The 20,961-nt window shown below is 43.9% G+C and overlaps 1 protein-coding gene across 2 annotated transcripts in view; it reads left to right on the forward strand.

Annotated features, from left to right (window-relative positions):
• The first annotated feature begins 17,013 nt into the window (after positions 1-17,013).
• EFHC2 (EF-hand domain containing 2) overlaps positions 17,014-20,961 on the forward strand; it is a 68,335-nt gene continuing 64,387 nt past the window's right edge. For both annotated transcript variants that reach the window (XM_069849945.1, XM_069849946.1), the window contains exon 1: positions 17,014-17,116. In XM_069849945.1, coding sequence (XP_069706046.1) covers positions 17,075-17,116 — 42 coding nt within the window. In that variant the 5' untranslated portion in view covers positions 17,014-17,074. The remainder of the gene's footprint in view (positions 17,117-20,961) is intronic.

Genomic DNA, 20,961 nt, shown 5'->3' on the forward strand with positions numbered 1-20,961 from the left:
CTGAACACGGGGTGCAGCACCCTTGGGGTGCCTCAGGATACCCAAGCCATCCATATAGAATTATGGATACTGTAAGGTGTTTCACATGGGGTGGGATGCCCCTATTTAGACAATAGAATCATAGCCTGAGAGATCCAGCTTGTCTCTGCAGCTGGGAGTCTCACCCTCACCTCTACAGATCTCCTGTTTCAAGACATGTAACCGACTCCCAACCTATCTTCTTCCAAAATGCAAAGCTGCTGAGGCTGAAATGTTTTTTTCTTAAAAGGAGGTTCCATTGTTTTTACAAATATCACAATAGTTACTCACACATCCTGTAAATAATTTGCAGCAAAATAGAGCAAACATTGCACCCTGAGGAATGTCTTAGGTGGGAGAGGAGTCATGGGAAGAACAATCACAGTCCACATGAAATGATGCCCTTCCCTTCCCCAGGACCTTGAGCTGATATGTTGTGAGATGAAAGGCGGGTACGTTGTTTGCTCAGGTCTTGCTGGCAGCTTGGTCCTGCAAAAATCTTCACACTTCGAATGGCTGATGCCACCACAGCAATCCACACTATGGCTTTACCAGACACTCAAAATGTAGAAAACTGTAGCCAGTGGCAGCACAGGATAAAATACAACTTGTTTTTCTTGATAATGGACTGACATCATGCTGTGCATGACTTGTCATCCGATGTGTAGACTGGAAAGTTGTGATTAGACAACTCACCTAAGAGAGAAACTTGACAAAAATGTAAAATGTGATTGGAAAGCTATATAAATTAGCAGAGGGATTCCAGGATCTGCCAGTTCCTGAATTTATTTATAATGATTTTTTTTTACTGCCTAATTTCAGTTTGATGGGTCCCTTTGAGAGCTAAGCAGGTCATGTAGCTAAACTAAGCAAGAGCTTTTCTTCTTTATGAATTGCTTCTGAGTCCTGTTTGTACTCAAAGGGGACAGTGTCACGTATTAAGTGAGTCTCACTGGTTGAATTTCCAATTGACAAGAAAATAGTTCTGGTTCTTAAAACCAATACACAACAGAAAGAACTCTTAGTAATACTCTGATGATAGTCTTGCCAGGTACTTTTTTTTTTTTTCTTTCCAGACCAGCACAAACCGCAAATGCAGTTGATATTGTATCATTCTGTTTCAATGGATGTTATCATAGCTCATGGTATTAGTCTGGTTACGCCGAATTCTGGCTCTTATTTACAGCTACATTAACTTTATTTATTTCATACAGCTGCATGTTTAACACTTAATAAAGCTGCTAACCATTCCAGTGAATCTGATTTTGTCCCAAAGCAAAATTAATTAAACCTGCCAAACTGCTGGTTGAGGAATCCAGAAGAAAAGTAGTAGGGATACAGCTGAAGGCTCAGCTTTTCCTAGCTGTTTACAGATGCAGAAGAGAATTTAGGTCTGTTGATCTCTCTGCTGGGAACAACAAAGTTGGAGTGCTTACTTTCCTGACTAGAGAAATTACAGAGAAATCAGTCTCTCCACTCTTTCTGTTCTGAGATTGCGCTAGGGTGAAGGAATCCTGATGGCGGGGAGGCAGGAGGTAAAAGGGGATTGTGCCTGGGATCTTCTATGTATAGATGTTAACCCACCTCTCTAGCACCACAAACCAGCCCAGGCCATTTTTGCCTCAGTTGCACACGTGCTTCTTGTTAGGAGACTCACAGCACTGGGGAAATGCGTGAGGCAGCAATCACCTGAACACAGAATTTTGTCAGAAGCCTGGTAGGTACTTCAGGAACAAAGGTATGTGCAGAGGAATGGGCTTCTCTGTTGGGGTGTTCATCTCTGTAGGTCTGTGGGCTAAGAGAGAAAGTCTCTTGCTACATCCACACTGGTGAAGACCAATGGATGGTGATGGACATATCCACACGTGGAATACCTGGGGCTCTGCACAAATCAACCCCTTGCTAGCAAGTATCTGTACACACAAACAAATATCTGTTACTTTATTTCAATATGATATCTAGGATAGACTGCTTGTTTAATCAAGAATTTTTTTATATCCCTGGGATAGGAATCTCACTGACTCCTATCCACAGAGTCCAACTATTCAAATAAAATGGAAAATGGCAATTATTGCAGTATGTGGATTGCTGCTTCTTGACATTTGCCTGACCTGCTAGAGACAGCTGATTAAGAGAGAAGGCTTTAGAGGGATGTAGCACTCGCCTTCCCACGTCTACAGCAAGATCACTGACATGAGGGAGAAAAGCTCCTCACAGGAGTGAACGGCAGGATGGAGAGAGACAACAAAGCATACATTGAAACAAGAGAGGTTCACACTGGACGTAAGAAGGAACTTATTCCTCATGAGGGCAAGCCCAAAGTGGATCAGGTTGCTTGCCAAAAAATGTTGCGCAGGCTCCATCATTGCAGGTTTCCAGGTCCTGTGTTTCTCAAGCCATAAGCAACATGAGTTGATTTCAGAGTTGATCCTTGTCTGAAGGCCCCAGGTCCCTTCCAACCTGAGTTAGCCTATGATCCTATGATTACTTTAACATTTGCTCTTAGCAATGCTTGTCGCCAGGTGGGATCAGCCTGATGGGAGCTCTGCCCCCAGATCTCACCTCTGTGCTGCTCTCTTCCCCCTTTAGAAAACAAGTTATCCTCTGGCCAAGAGTACTAGTTATTATGTCACCTGTTGCAAGATTGCTTGTAGGTTCTAGGTGAGCAATAACTTTCCTAGAACAAGTTATTGGGCAGGACGTGAAAGGGGGAAAACATAAGGCAGGCTAAATTTAAGCCTTGCAACTTCAACACTGTAATTTCCCCATTTGGTAAAACACAGAAATGTGCTTCTCCTTCTGTGTTACGTGCCACATTGCAGGACACGTTTTGCAGGTCATATGTGGAGGTAATTCCCTCATGTCAGTGCAGTTGCACTATTGAGTATATAGTGGAACTGTTTTTGCAAAAATAATTGGCAAAAAATTATTAGCAAAATTCGCCTTTGCAAATAATCAAAAAATAACCAAACTTTGCAGAATTTTATTATTGGCAAAAAAGGCTTTTGATTAGGGATATTATTCATTTACTTCATGATAGCAGTGACAGTCTTGATATTATTTAGGAATACATAATATTAATCTTAAACTGACTATATTTTCACACCTTGTTTTCCTTGAGCAGCAGACAATCAAAAAATAAGACCCTGTTCCAAAGAAACTATACATTTTAAAAGTATTTTGCTTCACACAGAACACACATTTTAATTTACTAATCTGTATGGATTGTGTTCTTGTATTTTATTGAAAACTACCCAGTATCTGGGCTGATCATTGTAGCTTAGCTGTGATGGCTATTAAGCACCATAAATCCCAAATCTCTGACTGTGATGGAGCAGGCAGAGAACTCAATTAATATGCTTCTACTTTATTAAGGAGCAAGGCAGTTTCACTCATCTAAACGTGTCCTAAAAGTCTAGGTCTTAGAAAAATGGCCTCTCTCCCCTTTTCTTAAATCAGAAAAAAATGAAGTCCAGGAGAGAAACTTCTACGGCACCCTGAAGTCCCTTTTATCTTGTCTGTCCAGCCAGCATGGATCATAAATGGTGAAAATGTACTATGTATGTGGTGATTTTCTCTGTACCTATATAGTGAAAGTAGATTTAGCCTGACAGTGCAGCCTTAGTCAGAAAAATAATCCATCTAGTCTAGAATCCATACTGCCTCTTAAATGAGAAGGGGTCCTCTAAAAAATCATCTGCATACCGATGACTAAAACTTATATTGCTGTACAGAGGGGTTTAGATCACAAGTACGTAAGAAACATTAATCCTGGCATCTCCTGTGTCTCTACTGGAATGTTTTTTCAGTCTTTTTTTTTGTTTTTAGATCCTGTATTAATATTAATATGCCAATGGATTGTATAACATGATGACTGGCATTTGCAGTATCTCTTTGTGATCTAGAATAGATGTGGGGAAGCAAAATTTGAAGGTGACATATAGTTATTCAGGTTAATCTGAGCCAATGGAGAGAAAAGAATTCCCAAAAGTTTTATCCAGCCTGAGCATGTAGGCAGTAGGATGAGAAAGCCAGACTGGTGTTCAGTGAAGGAAAATCATGTCCAGAGGATGGACTAGCCTGAAGCACTCTGCACAGTGCTTGGTCCTAAATCACAGACAACAAGGTCAGGGAAAGACTGGGACATTCACCTGGAAGCTCAGTGTAAACCAGGAGGCAAATCACAAACAAGGTATTGGCGTACGTAAGGAATGAGATGAAAAATATCCTGAATATTATGACATTACAGTGTCAGTAAGATTTAGTGGCTCACATAAGACATTGCATCTGTTTCCAGTCAGCCTAATGCTCTACAGTGACCTACTCAAAAGAGCTAATTTAGCTTAAGGAACTTATTCTTCCCAAGATTCCTGTGAAGAGAAGAGCAAGCTTTGGGCTCTTTCCTAGGGGGCATTTCAAGCATCTCATGGCAGGTTACTGTTCTCCACCATCCTTCAGAACAGCCTGGGTTTTTTCTTCCATTAAAACAGAGGTTAATGTTAGACCTTTCTCTACAAAAACGTAAAGCACCATCAAAGAAAATTGTTAGGGAAGCTGGAAAAAAACCCCAAATTAACACTGAGGAACTGTTTGATTTACACAGGCAACAATCAGAATTATAGAATGTAAGGAGTCAAGAGCAGGTAGACCTTGCACTTCTGATTACTTTTGCACAGTAAGATATCAAAACCCATCAGTGACACTGAAAGGCAGAGGATGAGAGAGGAAGGATGTTCCGTTCAATGAGGGGATGAAGCTTCATTGCCTTGACAGCCTCGCAGTATTAAAAAAAAGTCATCCACTCCATAAAGTGATGAGAGAACCAACAGTTATGCTAGCAATGATTAAAACATGAGCAGTCTCAGGGCTTGGGGAGCTATGCTTTCGATTATCACCTAACTTCTTAATGTAGAAGCTGAATATTCATATTTGCCCTGCTTCCACCAGCGAGCAGTTTATTCTCTGGTTACCCACTCACACAGTTTCTGCATTTCTCTCCCAGGCATCTGGCACAGCTACCTACATAGACAAAATATCCCACCTGCTGAATTGGTCCTTGTGATCTCCTCAGCCATTTCCGAGCAAGTGTACAGTTGCTGGCTGTGCAGGAGGAAAAGAGACCACAGGGACAAGCCTGAATGTCTATCTTGGAGAAAATGATGAGTCGGATTGCTGTGAGTGAAAGGCCACCTATTTCTTCACCTTTCCAGTAGGGTTCCTGCCAGGCCGTTACTACAGATACACATCATAATATCCTGCATGAAAAACAGTGCTGAAAGAGCCTACATAAACACGCTACTGACCCTGGGGTGGACCAGCTGTACCTAAGCCACACATAGCAAAAATCTTTCTAACCCGTTGTTACAAGCACTTGAAAGGTGAGGATGCTCTGCTCAGCAGGGGTGTGACGCTCTTTTTCATTATGCTTACCACTAGAGTATTTTCCTGTTGTAACTGTATTGCTTTTGTCTTTTCTTAACCACTGCGGCCATTAAATACAGACAAAGCATCACAGCTCCAGAGAGATATTTTAAATCTTGAGCTTTCTTACATGCAGCATCTTTCCCCACATTTTGTGCTCTTAAGGCATTGAACCAAGCATCCAGGAGGCAGAAGCACAGTGAGATGCAGTCAGCATTGGGAAGGTCGCGTCTCTCTTGTCTGCAAGTCTTCTCCTTGGCCACACCTTATCCTGCCATTCATCTCAGAAGCATGGGGTACTCAAAACAACGCAGCAAATGGCCCCACTAGCCTCCAAGTGCTTCCTGCATCCTCTTCTCCTTGCTGTGCATCCTCTTTTTTAGAAGGGCCATAACTGCTCTCAGCTGCAAGAGCGCTGAAAGTCTGCACCCAACACTTGCTTCTCTCTTTCCTGGCTCCCTTCAGCTCTGATGATCCCTGCAATTTACAGCTCTTAGAGACTGCTCAGTCTTCAGCCTAGGCAGCTGCATAAGCCCTTGTAGTGGGAAAGAGGTAATCTCACAGTCTGCCTCTGTTTGGAAACCCTCACCAAATGTATTCGTGGCAGGCCTGTCCAGTCCCCTCCAAAACCCCAGTGCATATGCGCACACACGTACATCCTCCTTGTGCCCTTGTTTGTGGCTCATATTGTTTCTCTTGTACATACAACACCTGAAATATGGTGCATTTGGAAAAAGGTTTTGGGCCCCTCACTCAAGGACATTGAGCTGCTGGAGCGCATCCAGCCAAGGGCAGCAAAGCTGGTGAAGGGGCTGGAGAACAAGTCTTATGAGGGGTGGCTCAGGGAATTGGAATTGTTCAGCTTGGAGAAAAGGAGGCTGAGGGAAGACCTTACTGCTGCCTACAACTACCTCAAAGGAGGTTTTAGTGAGCTGGGTATCGGTCTCTTCTCCCAAGTAACAGGTGATAGGAGAGGAACAGGTGATAGGAGAGTAAATGGGCTCAAGTTGCACCAGGAGAAATTCAGATTAGACATCACAAAAAATGTCTTCACTGGAAGGGTTCTCAGGCACTGGCATGGGCTGCCCAGGGAAGTGGTTGTGTCACCATCCCTGGAAGTATTGGAAAGAAAGAAGATGAGTTGTTCAGGGATATGGTTTAGTACTGGACAGATATGATTTGACCCGATGATCTCAAAGGTCATTTCCAACCAAATGATTCTATGATTCTATATATCGAGCCTCTTCTCATTTTTAAATATTCATGAAAGCATAGATCACTTGTCTTATTCTTTTCTCAGGAGTAACAGGATGGTGATTATTTCTAATTCCCTGGATCCACAATTCCCTGCACCTACTTTTAACAGAAGCACTATGTTCATCCTCTTCTACTCTTCTTCAAAAAAGGCACGAAGCTCTCTGAGCTTCTCAGCATCATCTGCCTATTACCCCACAGGGTAATTCTTCCCTTGTTTTCCCTTTTTGTTACTATCAAAAATGCCCTTAAAATGCCTTATTAGTATAGGGAAAGAACAGAAGTATTTTATTTTTTGCCTTAGACTTTTTGATTCTGTTTCTATATGCTCATGCTGAGCTTTTTTTAACATTCATTTTTAGATATTTGACCTAGTTTCTACATTCTGTACACTCCCTTCTTGCACTTGAGATCACTGAAGAGCTTGTGATTTCACACGTACCTCTTAACTCCATTTTCTATCCTTTCTTCGCACTGGGATATTTTGTGATTCTACTTCTACTGTCTTTTAATTGATTTTTTGTTGTTGTTACTTTTTAATGAACCATCGACTCTTTCTGGACTTCTTTTGTTCCATAGGTTTGATTCCCAGGGGCATTTTACTGCTAATATCTTGTGTGTTCATTAAAGTCTGCTGCCTTCAAGTCTTCTACCTTCAGGTTTATGTTATCCCTCCTTCATTCCCTGAGGTTTACAACTCCTGTAACACTCTCACCAACATTGTCCTCCACTTTCGCACTCCCCAGCTGTTCCTCCCCTGTGGTAGGAACTAACTCCAGGATCACCACTTGGGAACCAGATTTCTGTGTTGCTTCACGACAAAATGCCAGAGACACATTCACCGAGCAGGCTGTGCCCTAGTTTAACACATTCTTCATAACTGTTGGAGTAGTTGGAGACACACAGCCTGCCCCCCAAACCAATCAGATCTGGGTTTTTTAAATTATCCTACTAGCTGCTCACAAAAAAGCCTCATCTATCTGAGTTTCTTTAGTTAGGGGAAAGAATATGAATGCAATGGGTGTGATTTATTTACCATATTATGCTACTGTTTAGACATTGGGTCCATTGTGCTCTACACCTTTTGTCTGAGAAGAAATGTACGTAGCTGCTTTTCCCTCGCCAGTTCATATTTCTCCAGTTCACTGCTTTCCATTTCTTCCTCATGTGCGCAGTTTCATGTAGACTCCGTGGAGCATCCTAATGGGAGGGGAGGGCAGAGCTCTGGCAGTCGCTGAACCTTCCCTGCTTGTGAGACTTGACAGTTGCACAGAGAAGTGCCTCATCACAGGCAAGACCTCTAAGGGAGATTACTTCACCCTTCCAAAAAGTCACATGAATTAGGCAGTAAGATTTTGCCCAAGCCAGCAGCCATGATTTGACTATCAGGACGGCTTTATTCCCCATTTCATTAACAGGCAGCTTCTCTTTTTAACAAAGACAGTTTAAAATTTGGTGCTCAGACCATGCTGGATCACGAAGTTTAGTCTGATTCAATCTTGTCATCTTCATTACAAACTGACCCTACAATCTGAAACAGAAACATCATAGCTACATTAAATACCAATGAAATTACGTGCAAATACAAAGATTAACTCATTCCAACTTGACTTTTCACTGCATGATCCTGTTCTCCTCATCCACATAAAAATTATTCAGCCGCAAAAGGCCCTTGAGCATAACATGACATTTACAGCATCTCTCTGAGTATTTCTTGTTTATTTCTCATATATTTCCTTTGGTAATAACTTAGTCACTCAGCAACACCCTACAGTATACACATAGATTACATGATTATTTCATATTTTATACAACACATGTTAAAGTAATTAATTTTCCCAGGCAAATGTCATATCATTTAGTTCATCGGTAGGAGCCAAATATTTGTGCAACCATTTGTTACAAATATATGCATAATCACAGAACACTTCAGCTTCATGGTATTTATTAAGTGTAATTTAAAGCGACACTGTCAAGGTTGTTAAAGTCTCAACTTTCACATTAGTTTTTGTTCCACTTGAAATTCCTTTAAGGATTCAACCCCAACCCATTTATTTATTTGTTAACTATCCTTGCTAGAGCATTTAGCACACAAAAATAAATACAGCGTCCCTGTGGTGTGGAACATGCCAGCGACCAGCTAATTTCATGCCCCAGCATGACAAAAGGGTTTCATCTCTCATTTAAACCTTCTTTAACCTTTTCATTGACAAGATCTGGAGTTTGTCCCATCTTTAAGGTAGAACCATAGCAAATAATAGGTACCTCCTTCATAAAAAGAACTGAGTTTGATCAGAAGTTCAGTTTGAACTTCAAGTTAAGACATTTCTTTCTGTGCTAACATAGTTTGCATCCAAACAAACAAACAAAAAAATAAAACTCCACCACGACAGCTGCTCCAATTTCAACAGATGGAAGGAAAACTAGTCATGAAGCACCAGGACCTGTTGTCTTGAAAAGTGTATTTTAGGGGCACGAAACCACCTCTGACAGACAGTGAAGTCTGCTTCTCCCATCTCCTAAATTAGGTCTTGCCCATACTTTAGACATGCTGATACAAAAGTCCTCCAAGTGCATTTTGAGAGAGGAACGGTGGAGCCGTGCAGTAAGAAATTATGCTCAGAGACTCAACAGGCTGAACCAGATGGTTCCATTCAAGCTAACAAACAGCCCAATAAATCCTTTTCCCTCCAGGCTGCTTATTCTTCAGCAAATTCAATCAATGGGATTGGAAAGGGGGACCTGACATTCCTCATTTATTTTGTCCTTCAATGAGAAAAGCAGCAGTGAAGAAAAGAAGCAGAACCAAAAGTGGTGCAAGTGGGAATGAGAAGTGATAGAAGGAAGTGCAAACCCAAGAAAGCAGAAAGACAGGAGAAAGAAACGTCGAGAAGACATGGCAGAGCAACAGCAGAGATGAAAGTGAAAGGATCAGTGCAGCAACTTGGTGGGACCACAATTAGATTATTGTGAAGAGTTACCTTTATTTGAGAAAGACACATTCAGACTGGAACAGGCAGAGAGAAGAGCAGACCTGAGCGTTCATAAGAAAGATGAACTATCACACAAGTGGAGTGCCAAGAAGTCTGGTTTGCTAAACTTGGCAAAAAGCTGAAAGGAGATGTGATGGCTATCTGCCATTACATAAGGAGCAAGCAGCGAACAGCAAAAAAGAGACACATTATTCAAAGGACAATGTCAAAACAAGGATGAAATGGATACGTTTCTCGTGAATGCCTTTAGGCTGGAAGTTAGAACAAAGTTCTAATTAGCAAAGGGATTAGGTTTAGAGTAAGCCTCAATTTCTAACTTCTTTGTAATTGAGTGATTTCAGTCAGTTTTGAGAAGCCGGTATCGACCAAGACTTTTGATCCATGCTGATGACCTCACTGTTATTAAGTCAGCTCTTGATTAATTTAAGAGGCAAGTTCTGGTGTGGTGCCTGCAGTTGCCAATGTCTTGGTCTCTGCATTGGAGGGTATTACTTGTTACTCCCTTTCTGTTATTATTCTGGCAGACTTCATCAGTTTAGAGACCACTGCTTGGAAACCCAAAATGTACTCGCTGCTTTGATATCTTACACTGCTTTAATTTTTTCTACAGACAATGCACTATCATATTTGAAGCAGAATGGATGAGTGCTCAAAGCAGCTTTGATCTGTCCTAGATCCTCAATGCAGCCGGCAAGGATAGCTTGAAAGCTTTTTATTTAAAATAAGTAGCATTTCCTTCCGTCTCATTTTAATTGAAATATATGCTGAATGCAGGGCAAATCGTATTGTAAGCTTGATTTGAGATAGCAAGTATATTTCTAAAACAGCCTTGATCAATAGCAGTTTCTGGTAATTGACTGTAATCTATCTATCTAAGTAACAGATTTCTATGTAATCTATGTAATCTATCTATTGCCACAGGAATTTTAAAAAATTGTTAGGTTTTTGTTGTTGTTGTTTTATCCATCAGCTGAAAAGATTAAGATGGAATATGGAAGATGGGAGGAGAGGGAGGAATTGATCAGTCATGCAGCTTCAGTTGATGGCATATCCTCAAGGCAACTTGCAAGACTTGGAGAAATGCCGACAGAATTTTCCTAGGCAGAAGGAAGCATACAGGCAAATCTGGCTGAACAGAGCTGGGGCTGGTGTTTTTGAGTGTCTTGCAGTGCCTTGTTGGCTGGATGGGAGAGCTTTGTCGGTGGGCATGGAGATTTAGGCTACAGGCAAGTTACACCATTTGTTAAAATGAGGAAAGATGTATATTTACACTTCTGCTGAATGAAACTGCTCATTTTTGTCAGCAAGGCAGTGTAAAAACAATAAGAGGAAAGTCAGGAAATGTTTGTGACCTGGATGGGTTCTGTCCCATTGACATCCGAAACAGGTCAAGAGTAAAGGAAGAAAAACCAAATACAGTTAGGAGGGAAATAGCTGTCATCTTTCTTTATCACAGTCATAAGTGTGACCCGTGCACCCCCCTACAGTGTCTACTCTCATTGGGTTTCTGGATGCTGCAGCTGAGGTGACAGTGGCATTTCCCTGACTCGTGCAGGGCTGTCTAAGGGTGTCTGCCCTTTCAGGCTGCTCCTGTCACTGAGTCATGGTGCCCCACTGCCACGGAGACTTCCTATTCACAGGTGATTTATTTTCGCTCTGAAAGAGATGTTCTTTGGAGGGAGGAATGTGTGTTTTGCTCTTTGCACGGGTGAGGACATAACTTGGGGGCCTCAACTGCGGCTCAACAAGCAGCTATGTTGCTGCTGAGTGCTGTATTTGCACCTTCCTCCTGCCGGTTTGTTAGGTATGTTACTTATCAAGCGTCTTTCTATCCTTCCCAGCAACTGCTGCACTCTGTATTAAATGTGTGTCTATGGCTTAATTGCAAAAGAAAATCAGCATTCCACTTCTGAATTACATTAGACGCTTTTCTGTCGGGTTCATTTTACTAGCATGGCTGCATCTTAAATCAGCCCATATAAGGAGGGTGAAGAGGAACTGAACAGCTACTCAGTACTGCTGGTCTCACTGAATATATGCAGCGGAGACAACTCAAAGGTATCTATCAAGCTCAGAATATTTCTTTTTTGTGTACTTTCAAAAGTGTGGGGGACTTAGGAAAGCGGCCATTCATATTCTCCCCGAATTCAATGACAGGAAAATCAGGTTGACAGCAAACATCCCTGAAGAGCTCACACCTTATGCAAAACAGCCGCGTATCAGATGAGTAGGAACTTCAAAATGCTTTAAACAGGCACGACAAAGTGAAACACACCCACCGAGCTTGTTCTGTGAGACATCAAACTTCTTCCACCGAGTTTCTAGAGGCTGATGAATTTGTGATATGGTGTGATGGGGTGGGGGCAGAAGTGGAGGAAAACCAGACAACTACACAGCCTCACAGGCTGCACCAGGGAGGTAGCACCAGTGGGGGTACTTCAGCTCCCATCCTTCTCCCTACCCAACACCTCACTTTCTCAAAGGGCATGGAAGATCTGAACGAGGTGACTCATGTGCCTTATTAGGACATGCTGAATTAGAGCAATTAGCCATGGAAATGTCATTCTGACTAAGAAAACCTTCCAGTGAGATCAGGCTGGATGTAACTGCTTTTCTGTTCTCTTGTCCCCCATAGCATCACCAGGAGAAAAAGGTTGTGGGCCATAAGCCATGAAAATTCGTGCTTAATATTTTGCATTCTTGGGGCAGTGGAAACCTGCAGCAATAATGCACTGAGCACCCATGTGGCCCATGAGTAGCACAGACCTGTAGCAACAAAAAAGCCTGATTTTTCCCTGTGTGGGTTGTTCAGAGCGCTCCCCAGCTGCAGCCTAAAATTATGGTCTGTGTGTTGTTTTCTGGCTGCCAAAGAAGTATTCTCAAATGCTGCGTGTTCATTGACTGGTGAAAACAAAATGAATGAGGTAATAAAAGACATGGGAAAATATAGGGGAGCAATATTTCTAAGGAGAGTTTATTGAAGGTATCGGTTGTCCCATGTTGCACCAGAAGGAACAGTCATGTCAGAATTTGCCCTTTTCCCCCCTACACCAGCTAGCTACAGGTAGGGCTGTAGCACTCTCTGTGTGTATATGTGTGTTTGATTCCTTTAATCCTATGGTCTACATGATTTCTGTGACAACTGTTACACGGTTTGATGTTTTTCTAAGACAGGCCTAAGGAAGAAGTTATTAATAGGTAATAATTTTCCATTCTTAATTTCTGGTACCTAATTAAGTGTATGCCAGAGTTCAACTTACATTCAAGTAAGTGCGCCTGCGTGATGATACATGTAGGTCCATATTTCACTTTAAACTAGACAGCCTGGGAACAATCTAATTTTGAACAGCCCAGCCTTAACATGGCCTGCAAAACTAGTCCCAGAATGAGGATAAGTAATACACGTGACAGAAGCAGAGACATTTCTTCACAGTGAAGTGGCAATAAATGATGCTGATTTTAGTCAAACTTTCATGATCTCCTTTCCAAATTTTCCTTTTTTAAACTAACACAACTTGGAAGTGGAAGACCTAGTCTTCCACCCAGGCAAATGGACTAACAAAAGCCTGGAGACAACAACACTTGTTCAGTGTAAAAAACAACTGTGTTTTTTGGTGGTTATTTTTTTTTTATTAAGACTTTTCTGGAAAGGTTTTGGGTTGCACAAAAGATTACAGCTTGAATACTCTTACTGATTTCAAGTTTACTAGTAAAACTCAATACCAATACAAACAGACTTGAATCTCTTTTTATCACAAAACCGGTATTTTCCATGTTTTCCCCAGCTGTACCTTCCCTCCTGTTTTCCTCCTCCTTTGAACTGTACAAATAATGCAGCATTCTGTACATTCGTGACCATTATCTGTCAAGTACTGTCAGAATATACAGTTAATTTACTACTGCCAACTGCTTGCCTTTGTTGTCATTAACAATCACCATTTAATAAAAAGCTTTTATCAAAAATGGTTTTCCTGTAGTACTTCTATTTTTCCCAGAAAAGACATTAAAATTAATTTGTTTTCACTTGATCTGTATTCTTGAGTGAATATAGCAAGGAACAAAAAAGCCAAACAGAAGAGAAAAACCCCAAAGAGAAAGTAATGTAGAAAGAAACAATTCTATATGAAAATAGAATATACTCTCTCTTTTTTATTTTTTTTTTTGTTTCATAACAATGATTGAAGACTGGCAAAAAACATCACATTGTAGCCATGTGTTTTTGTGTAAAAGGAAGACATTCTCCTTCTCCACATCTTCCTGTGGCTTCTTTACTGGGTAAGGCAGAAAGACTTGACCTGAAGGTTGGGGACAGTTCACAAGATTTTCTGCTGGGAATGCATCTGACCCTTTGCTGATGCCATGCACTTCACTAGCCTTCCTAAAGAAACACAGCTGTTTCCCTTGCATGTTTTTCACATGCAGCCTCTGACTGTACTGCCTGAAACCTTGGAGCAACAGTTTATTATTGATACCAGGAGAGTATTAACACATTTCAATAGCCCCACTATGTAACAAGCCACAAAAACTAAGTAGGAGATACCAATTCCAGAGGAAAAATGAGATGAAAAGAAACACTAACTCTTCACTAGTGTGATTTGATGATGAAGTGAGAACTCTCTCCCAAACAGGAAGCTATGCCATTAGGCTGGTGGGGACTCTGCACGAAGTCACAGCTAGGCTAGTTCACTAATCTCGGGGAGACACATGGGCACATACACGTTATAAAAAGCACCGGATTCGCTTCCTGAAGATCCTTGTTCTCTAATGACAGCTGCCAAAACTGGAAGGTATGATTTATGAGTGTGCCAGCTGACTCTCCTGCAATGTTTGTCAGGTACATAAAGACATATTGAAAGGATATCAGGGGATTACCTGAAAGTGCAAAGAACAACAGGTGATGCTGAAAAGCTTCACTGCTGAAGTATGGGAGTGTTGTGTGCCCTGCAATGACCCTTTCAGAATCTGCGCATCTTCCCTCCCTACTTCCCTTCCCTTCCCTTCCTCCCTCCCTCCTTCTCCACTTTCTCCCTTCTCCTTCCCCTTCCCCTAAATAAAAAATGAAAGAATTTTCACTGAAACTACAGTTTTTGAACTCAAGACATTTTTGGCAAATACCAATTTGGATAGCAAACGCCGCACAAGCACTCCATGGGTGTTGTATGGGGAGCGCCTCCTACACTAATTCAGACTGAACGCGTTTCCCATGCTGTTTCATGAGCCTCTGTTTCAGGGAGGAGAGATGATACGTTATGGGAATTTCATGGTCTTATGCATCGTAGAGTATGAAATATGGCAGGGGAGATCCACTCCATCTATGAGAATAAGGACATTAAGCAACAGAAGTACAGCTCCTCTGAGGCAGCGTGATGGCATATCAGAACTGAAATATTTGGGTTTCAACTATTTTATCCATAAACCCAGTTTTCTGTAAAAAGCAGTTCTAATTAAAAAATATACATGCATGAACAGCTTTATGTAAAATGGAGGAATGTAGCGTAGCATGGTTGCTGTTCTCTGGAATAGACTTCGGAGGCGACCTGGAATGCATCCTCCCTTATTAACAAGGAAAATGACACTTCCATTAAAGAAAGAAACAACCCGTTCCTCCCAAGCCATCCGTGAGAAAGTCTCAGTGTATTTTCTGTTTGAAATTTAAATTTGAGCATAATACCACCCACTGTAGGAAATGAATGCGATTAAAATGATGGCTCCTTTTATTTTGAATTAAAATACATTTTAAACGTTTATCTTTCCGCACCAAATGCAAATGCAGGTGCATAATGCAGCAATGGGAAACCCGAGAATGGAATCCCACTGACCCAGTTTCACCATCCTGGTGGACTAAAACGAAAAAAAAAAAATAAAAAAAAAAACTAAGAAAGAGATGAAAACGCATCCCACACCCCCCAAGCCCACCAGGGCCCTGAAATAAGTGTGCTGCATGAGAGTAACAATGAAAAAACCCACGTTAGACATTAATTTGTGCATAAAACAGTGAATGTGGTGGGATTTGCCCCATCCATGATCCTTGTTCTACTTATTTTTGGGGGGGATCATAGAATGGTTTGGGCTGGAAGAGACCTTAAAGATCATCCCGTTCCAATACCCCTGCCACGGGCAGGGACACCCCACTGGATCAGGCTGCTCAAAGCCCCCTCTGGAGACGCTGCTGCACCCCGGCAGGAGGGAGGGAGGGACGGGGGCTGCACAAGGCCTCAGGCCCCACGTAAATTCGGAGAGGTGTGCGAAGGCAGCGGCGAATTCTCAGCAGTTTAACAAACGGGTTCGCATTCACTTCTGGGTCTTTTCCAATCTAGTGATTCTGCGATCCCGCCCCGGCCCCGGAGGCGCAAATCCCGGCTCCCCCGCCCCTCCTGAGGGGCCGGAGCTCCCGAGGACCGACAGCCGAGTCCCGCCTGCCCCCAGCGCCGCTTGTAGCACCGGGGGAGCCGGCGTGAGGCTGTGCGGGGCGGGGGCTCGGCCCTGTCCTACCCTTGCCCTGCCGCCATCCCAGTGCCCGGCAGCCGCGACACCGAAGCCGCTCGGCCCCGCTCGGGGACGCTCACAGAATCGCAGAATCACCAGGTTGGAAAAGACCCACCGGATCATCGAGTCCAACCGTTCCTATCAAACACTAAACCATGTCCCTCAGCACCTCATCCACCGGTGCCTTAAACACCTCCAGGGAAGGTGACTCAACCACCTCCCTGGGCAGCCTATACCAGGGACCAATGACCCTTTCCGTGAAAACCTTTTTCCTGATGTCAAGCCTGAACCTCCCCTGGTGGAGCTTGAGGCCATTCCCCCTCGTCCTGTCCCCCGTCACTTGGGAGAAGAGGCCAGCTCCCTCCTCTCTACAACCTCCTTTCAGGTAGTTGTAGAGAGCAATGAGGTCTCCCCTCAGCCTCCTCTTCTCCAGGATAAACAACTCCAGCTCTCTCAGCTGTTCCTCATAAGGCCTGTTCTCCAGCCCCCTCACCATCTTCGTTGCTCTTCTCTGGACTCGCTCCAGAGCCTCAACATCCTTCTTGTGGTGAGGGGCCCAGAACTGAACACAGGATTCGAGGAGCGGTCTCACCAGTGCCGAGTACAGGGGGAGAATAACCTCCCTGGCCCTGCTGGTCACGCTGTTTCTGATACAAGCCAAGATGCCATTGGCCTTCTTGGCCACCTGGGCACCCTGCTGGCTCATGTTCAGTCGCTGTCAACCAGCACCCCCAGGTCCCTCTCCTCCGGGAAGCTCGGGGATGCTCGGCTCCGCTCGGGGATGTCCGGCTGCCCTCGCCTCCGCTCGGCTCCGCTCGCCCCGCCCCGCGGTGACGCCACCGCGCGGTCTCCAGGCAACGGCGCCCGCAGCGGCGCGGGGCTCCCGGCGGGACGGGGCGGTCATGGAGCTGCCGCTCCTGCCCGGGTTCTCCCGCCACCGGAACGTGAGTGACAGCGCCGGGCAAGCCCCTGCCCCTCCCGTCCCCTGCCCCGTGCCCCGCACGGGGGTGCCGGGGCGGCGGTGGGGGGCGCTCCCTGCGGAGCCGGTCCCGGGGATGGCGAAGCCTTCCCCGCTCTCCTTATCCCGCAGGTGGAAAGCGAAGTGCTGTCGCTGTGCAAAACCCGCTCTACATCCAGAAAATCCAGCCTCCTGCTCTTGGGAGCGGGAATACCTTGCAGGGTCCAGCCCTGTTCAATGTCTTTATCAATGACCTGGATGAAGGCATTGGGTGCACCCTTAGCAAGTTTGCAGACGACACTAAGCTGGGTGGAAGTGTCGATCTGCTGGAGGGCAGGGAGGCTCTGCAAAGGGATCTGAACAGGCTGGACCGCTGGGCAGAGTCCAATGGCATGAGGTTTAACAAGGCCAAGTGCCGGGTCCTGCACTTGGGGCACAACAACCCTGTGCAGTGCTACAGACTAGGAGAAGTCTGTCTAGAAAGCTGCCTGGAGGAGAGGGACCTGGGGGTGTTGGTTGACAGTGACTGAACATGAGCCAGCAGTGTGCCCAGGTGGCCAAGAAGGCCAATGGCATCTTGGCTTGTATCAGAAACGGTGTGACCAGCAGGGCCAGGGAGGTTATTCTCCCCCTGTACTCGGCACTGGTGAGACCGCTCCTCGAATCCTGTGTTCAGTTCTGGGCCCCTCACCACAAGAAGGATGTTGAGGCTCTGGAGCGAGTCCAGAGAAGAGCAACAAAGCTGGTGAGGGGGCTGGAGAACAGGCCTTATGAGGAGTGACTGAGAGAGCTGGGGTTGTTTAGCCTGGAGAAGAGGAGGCTGAGGGGAGACCTCATTGCTCTCTACAACTACCCGAAAGGAGGTTGTGGAGAGGAGGGAGCTGGCCTCTTCTCCCAAGTGACAGGGGACAGGGCAAGAGGGAATGGCCTCAAGCTCCACCAGGGGAGGTTCAGACTGGATATCAGAGAAAATTCTTCACAGAAAGGGTCATTGGTCCCTGGCATAGGCTGCCCAGGGAGGTGGTTGACTCACCATCCCCAGAGGTGTTTAAAAGATGGGTAGATAAGGTGCTGAGGGACATGGTTTAGTGATTGATAGGAATGGTTGGACTCGATGATCCAAGAGATCTTTTCTAACCTGGTGATTCTATGATCTGGCAGCTTTCTTGGTTGGAAGAAGGGTGGTGTGGACCTTCAGATGGGAATCCAAGGTCCAAAAAGAAAAGGAAAGATTTCATGCAAAAAGCTGTTACTATTACAAAAAGTGGAAACTAAAGCAGAATTAAGTTTCATTTAAGTAATTGTATTTTTTTATAAGTTCATTCTTTAGAGATGATAACACTTTATGTGCAGTGTGATCTATGCTGAATGGATGTGTCTTCTGTAATCACCTCTGTTTGGCAACTTTAGTCTTTCCCTATGGCAAAGGCAAGGTCAGAGAGCTGGAGCCAGCTCCAAATTAGCAAGAGTTTTGACTGTTGCGACGTTCAGGATAGCATTACAATTAGTCCTTGGCAAGTACTAGCATATGTATAAGATCTCTGGGAAAATTTATCCATATGTATGGAAGTGGGAAATCCACCCTGTCCCAGCTCTTGTCCCGATGCACAGCATTGATGGAGATTGCTCCTTAGTGTTGCCCAGGCCTGACAGAGGATGCTTGCTTTCTAAAACTCTAAGTCTTACAGAGCTTATTTGCCAGCAATTTTGGTACCATTATTGTGTCCCTAACAGATAGGGAGAGGCACATACCCTCTAAAGAAACCCAAAAACCTTTCCAGAGGGGTTGGGTGGTGGGGATGCTAGGGATGCTAACATAGATTTTCAGAGCTGCCAGTACTATTAAATAGCAATGGCAGTCTGTGAGTATATAGGGTGGTATTTTTATCATGAGCCACAATAGCAAACAAAAGAGAAGGCTGCCATCACTACTTCAGGCTTGTTCAGCAAGGACAGGGAAAAAAATTGCTCAATACAATCTGTACTGTGAAGTGGTGCAGGAGGTAAGGAAGGACCTGGCAATGGTGGTGTAGCTGGTGCCTTTTGGAGGCAGATGAAACAGTATAGACTTTCTTAATATTAAAACATCTGGAAGGGAATCTGTTGTTTTCATGCTCTGAACATGTTGTGGCTATTAGAGCCCTCGTTTTTCCATCCTGACTCCTGGGTTGCTTTGCTAGCACCTGAGTCTGATGCATGCTATGAGGGAGGGTACAGAAGGGGATAATGTAGTTCAGGGACAATTTGCAAATGATTTGTCAAGACACAATGACAATGATTTGTCAACACAAATGATGTCACGAGCTTCAGTACCCCTTCAGCATGAGCCTTCTTCATGCTTTTAGCATACCTGGAGCCTACTTTATGAGATATGAATCAGTTTGCATTAAGTGCCATCCAGCGTAAAACCTCTGACAGCTCTCTAAAAAAACAAGACAGTTCGATGCAATTGTAGCTGCCCCAGCATGAAATAGATGGACTCCTCAGCCTCACTTGGTCTGTCAGTACTACAGAGTTGCGGGCAAACACAGGGTCTCTTGCAGGAGGACCCAGCTTACAAGCAATGAGCATCTTCCAGGCAACTTCTTCCCCATGAACAGCAGGCCAGGTGCCGTTGTGTTAGCAGGAACCAAAAAGGGCGTTAAGTGGTGAATACACAGTCTCTCTCCAGTTTGTATAGTAAAGAGTTGTTTGTGTATATAACACTTCAGGTGGCTGCTGGGCAAGCATATTAGCAATATTGGAATAAGTTTGCGCCATTGGTATCTGATGGGTGGAAGCAGAATAGCTCATCTCTCTGTTATCTGTGGCATGACTTCATTGTTCTCCAATTTTCTATTTAACTTAAATGATAGGGTTTATTGGTTTTGGAATATGATGGAGTGAATTGTCTCCAGACCTCCACAGAGGCAGCAAAGGGGCTTTGTGATGGGCATAGTGCCTCCTTTTTCAGAGAAAAGGAACCGTGTTTGGCTTCACAATTTAGGAAGGATTATGGATAGAAAGCGTCAAAAATTCAGTGCTGAATTACATATAGTGCGTATGTGAGTAGTGAGAACTAAAGGTGTGAAAACCAAGTCACAGTTGCTATGAGACAGCATTGAAAAACCATTGTTATACTCTTGTTAGGGCTCCAAATTGCTCCTTTTGGCAGTCTATGAGATAGTGGAGTTAATACTGATAACTCACCTTTCTTGAAAAGAATTTCTGATTTTCATGTAGTTGTTGGCTATTCGATTTAATTTGTTTTCATATAGTTCCACAAATGAGGGGCTTAGGAAAGCGTATTTAAAGAGGAGGGAAAAAAGTGTCATTGCTATAGGTAAATTGAAAAGGAAGAAATTTTCACCTGTTAGTACTCTAATCATTGCTTTAAACACCTTTTATTGCACAGAAAAAGCAGTAGCAAAGCATCCCCTGAAGAAGGATGAGTAGAGGACGGGGGATTGCTGTTCCTGTCAGCCCTTGGTTTATAATTATGAGTATTAATAACACTCTTATCGCTGTTCAAGCTAGTACTGCAATCCTCTTTTCTCTGCCCCTAATGCTTCTACCTGACTCACGTATAGGCCCACAAAAGGAAGAGCAGTAGATATGCATTTTGTCAGCTGGGCTGTCTTCTGAAAATCTGAGCTTTAAGGTAGTTGGGGAGATGGAGTCTAACTTCAGAGAGGCAGGAACTGCATTGGCAAGTGGGAAGTAAGAAATCTTTTCACAGCACTTAGGTCTCCAGTTCTAAATCCACTGGCCCTTGTATTACCCCTCCATTATGATTACTGTTACTTCTAGCTCACTCTACCAGGAACATTTACTTCCTTTCCAGCCAGGAGC

This window comes from Phaenicophaeus curvirostris, chromosome 1 (genome assembly GCF_032191515.1).
Source record: "Phaenicophaeus curvirostris isolate KB17595 chromosome 1, BPBGC_Pcur_1.0, whole genome shotgun sequence".
In the NCBI taxonomy this organism is placed as follows: Eukaryota; Metazoa; Chordata; class Aves; order Cuculiformes; family Cuculidae; genus Phaenicophaeus; species Phaenicophaeus curvirostris.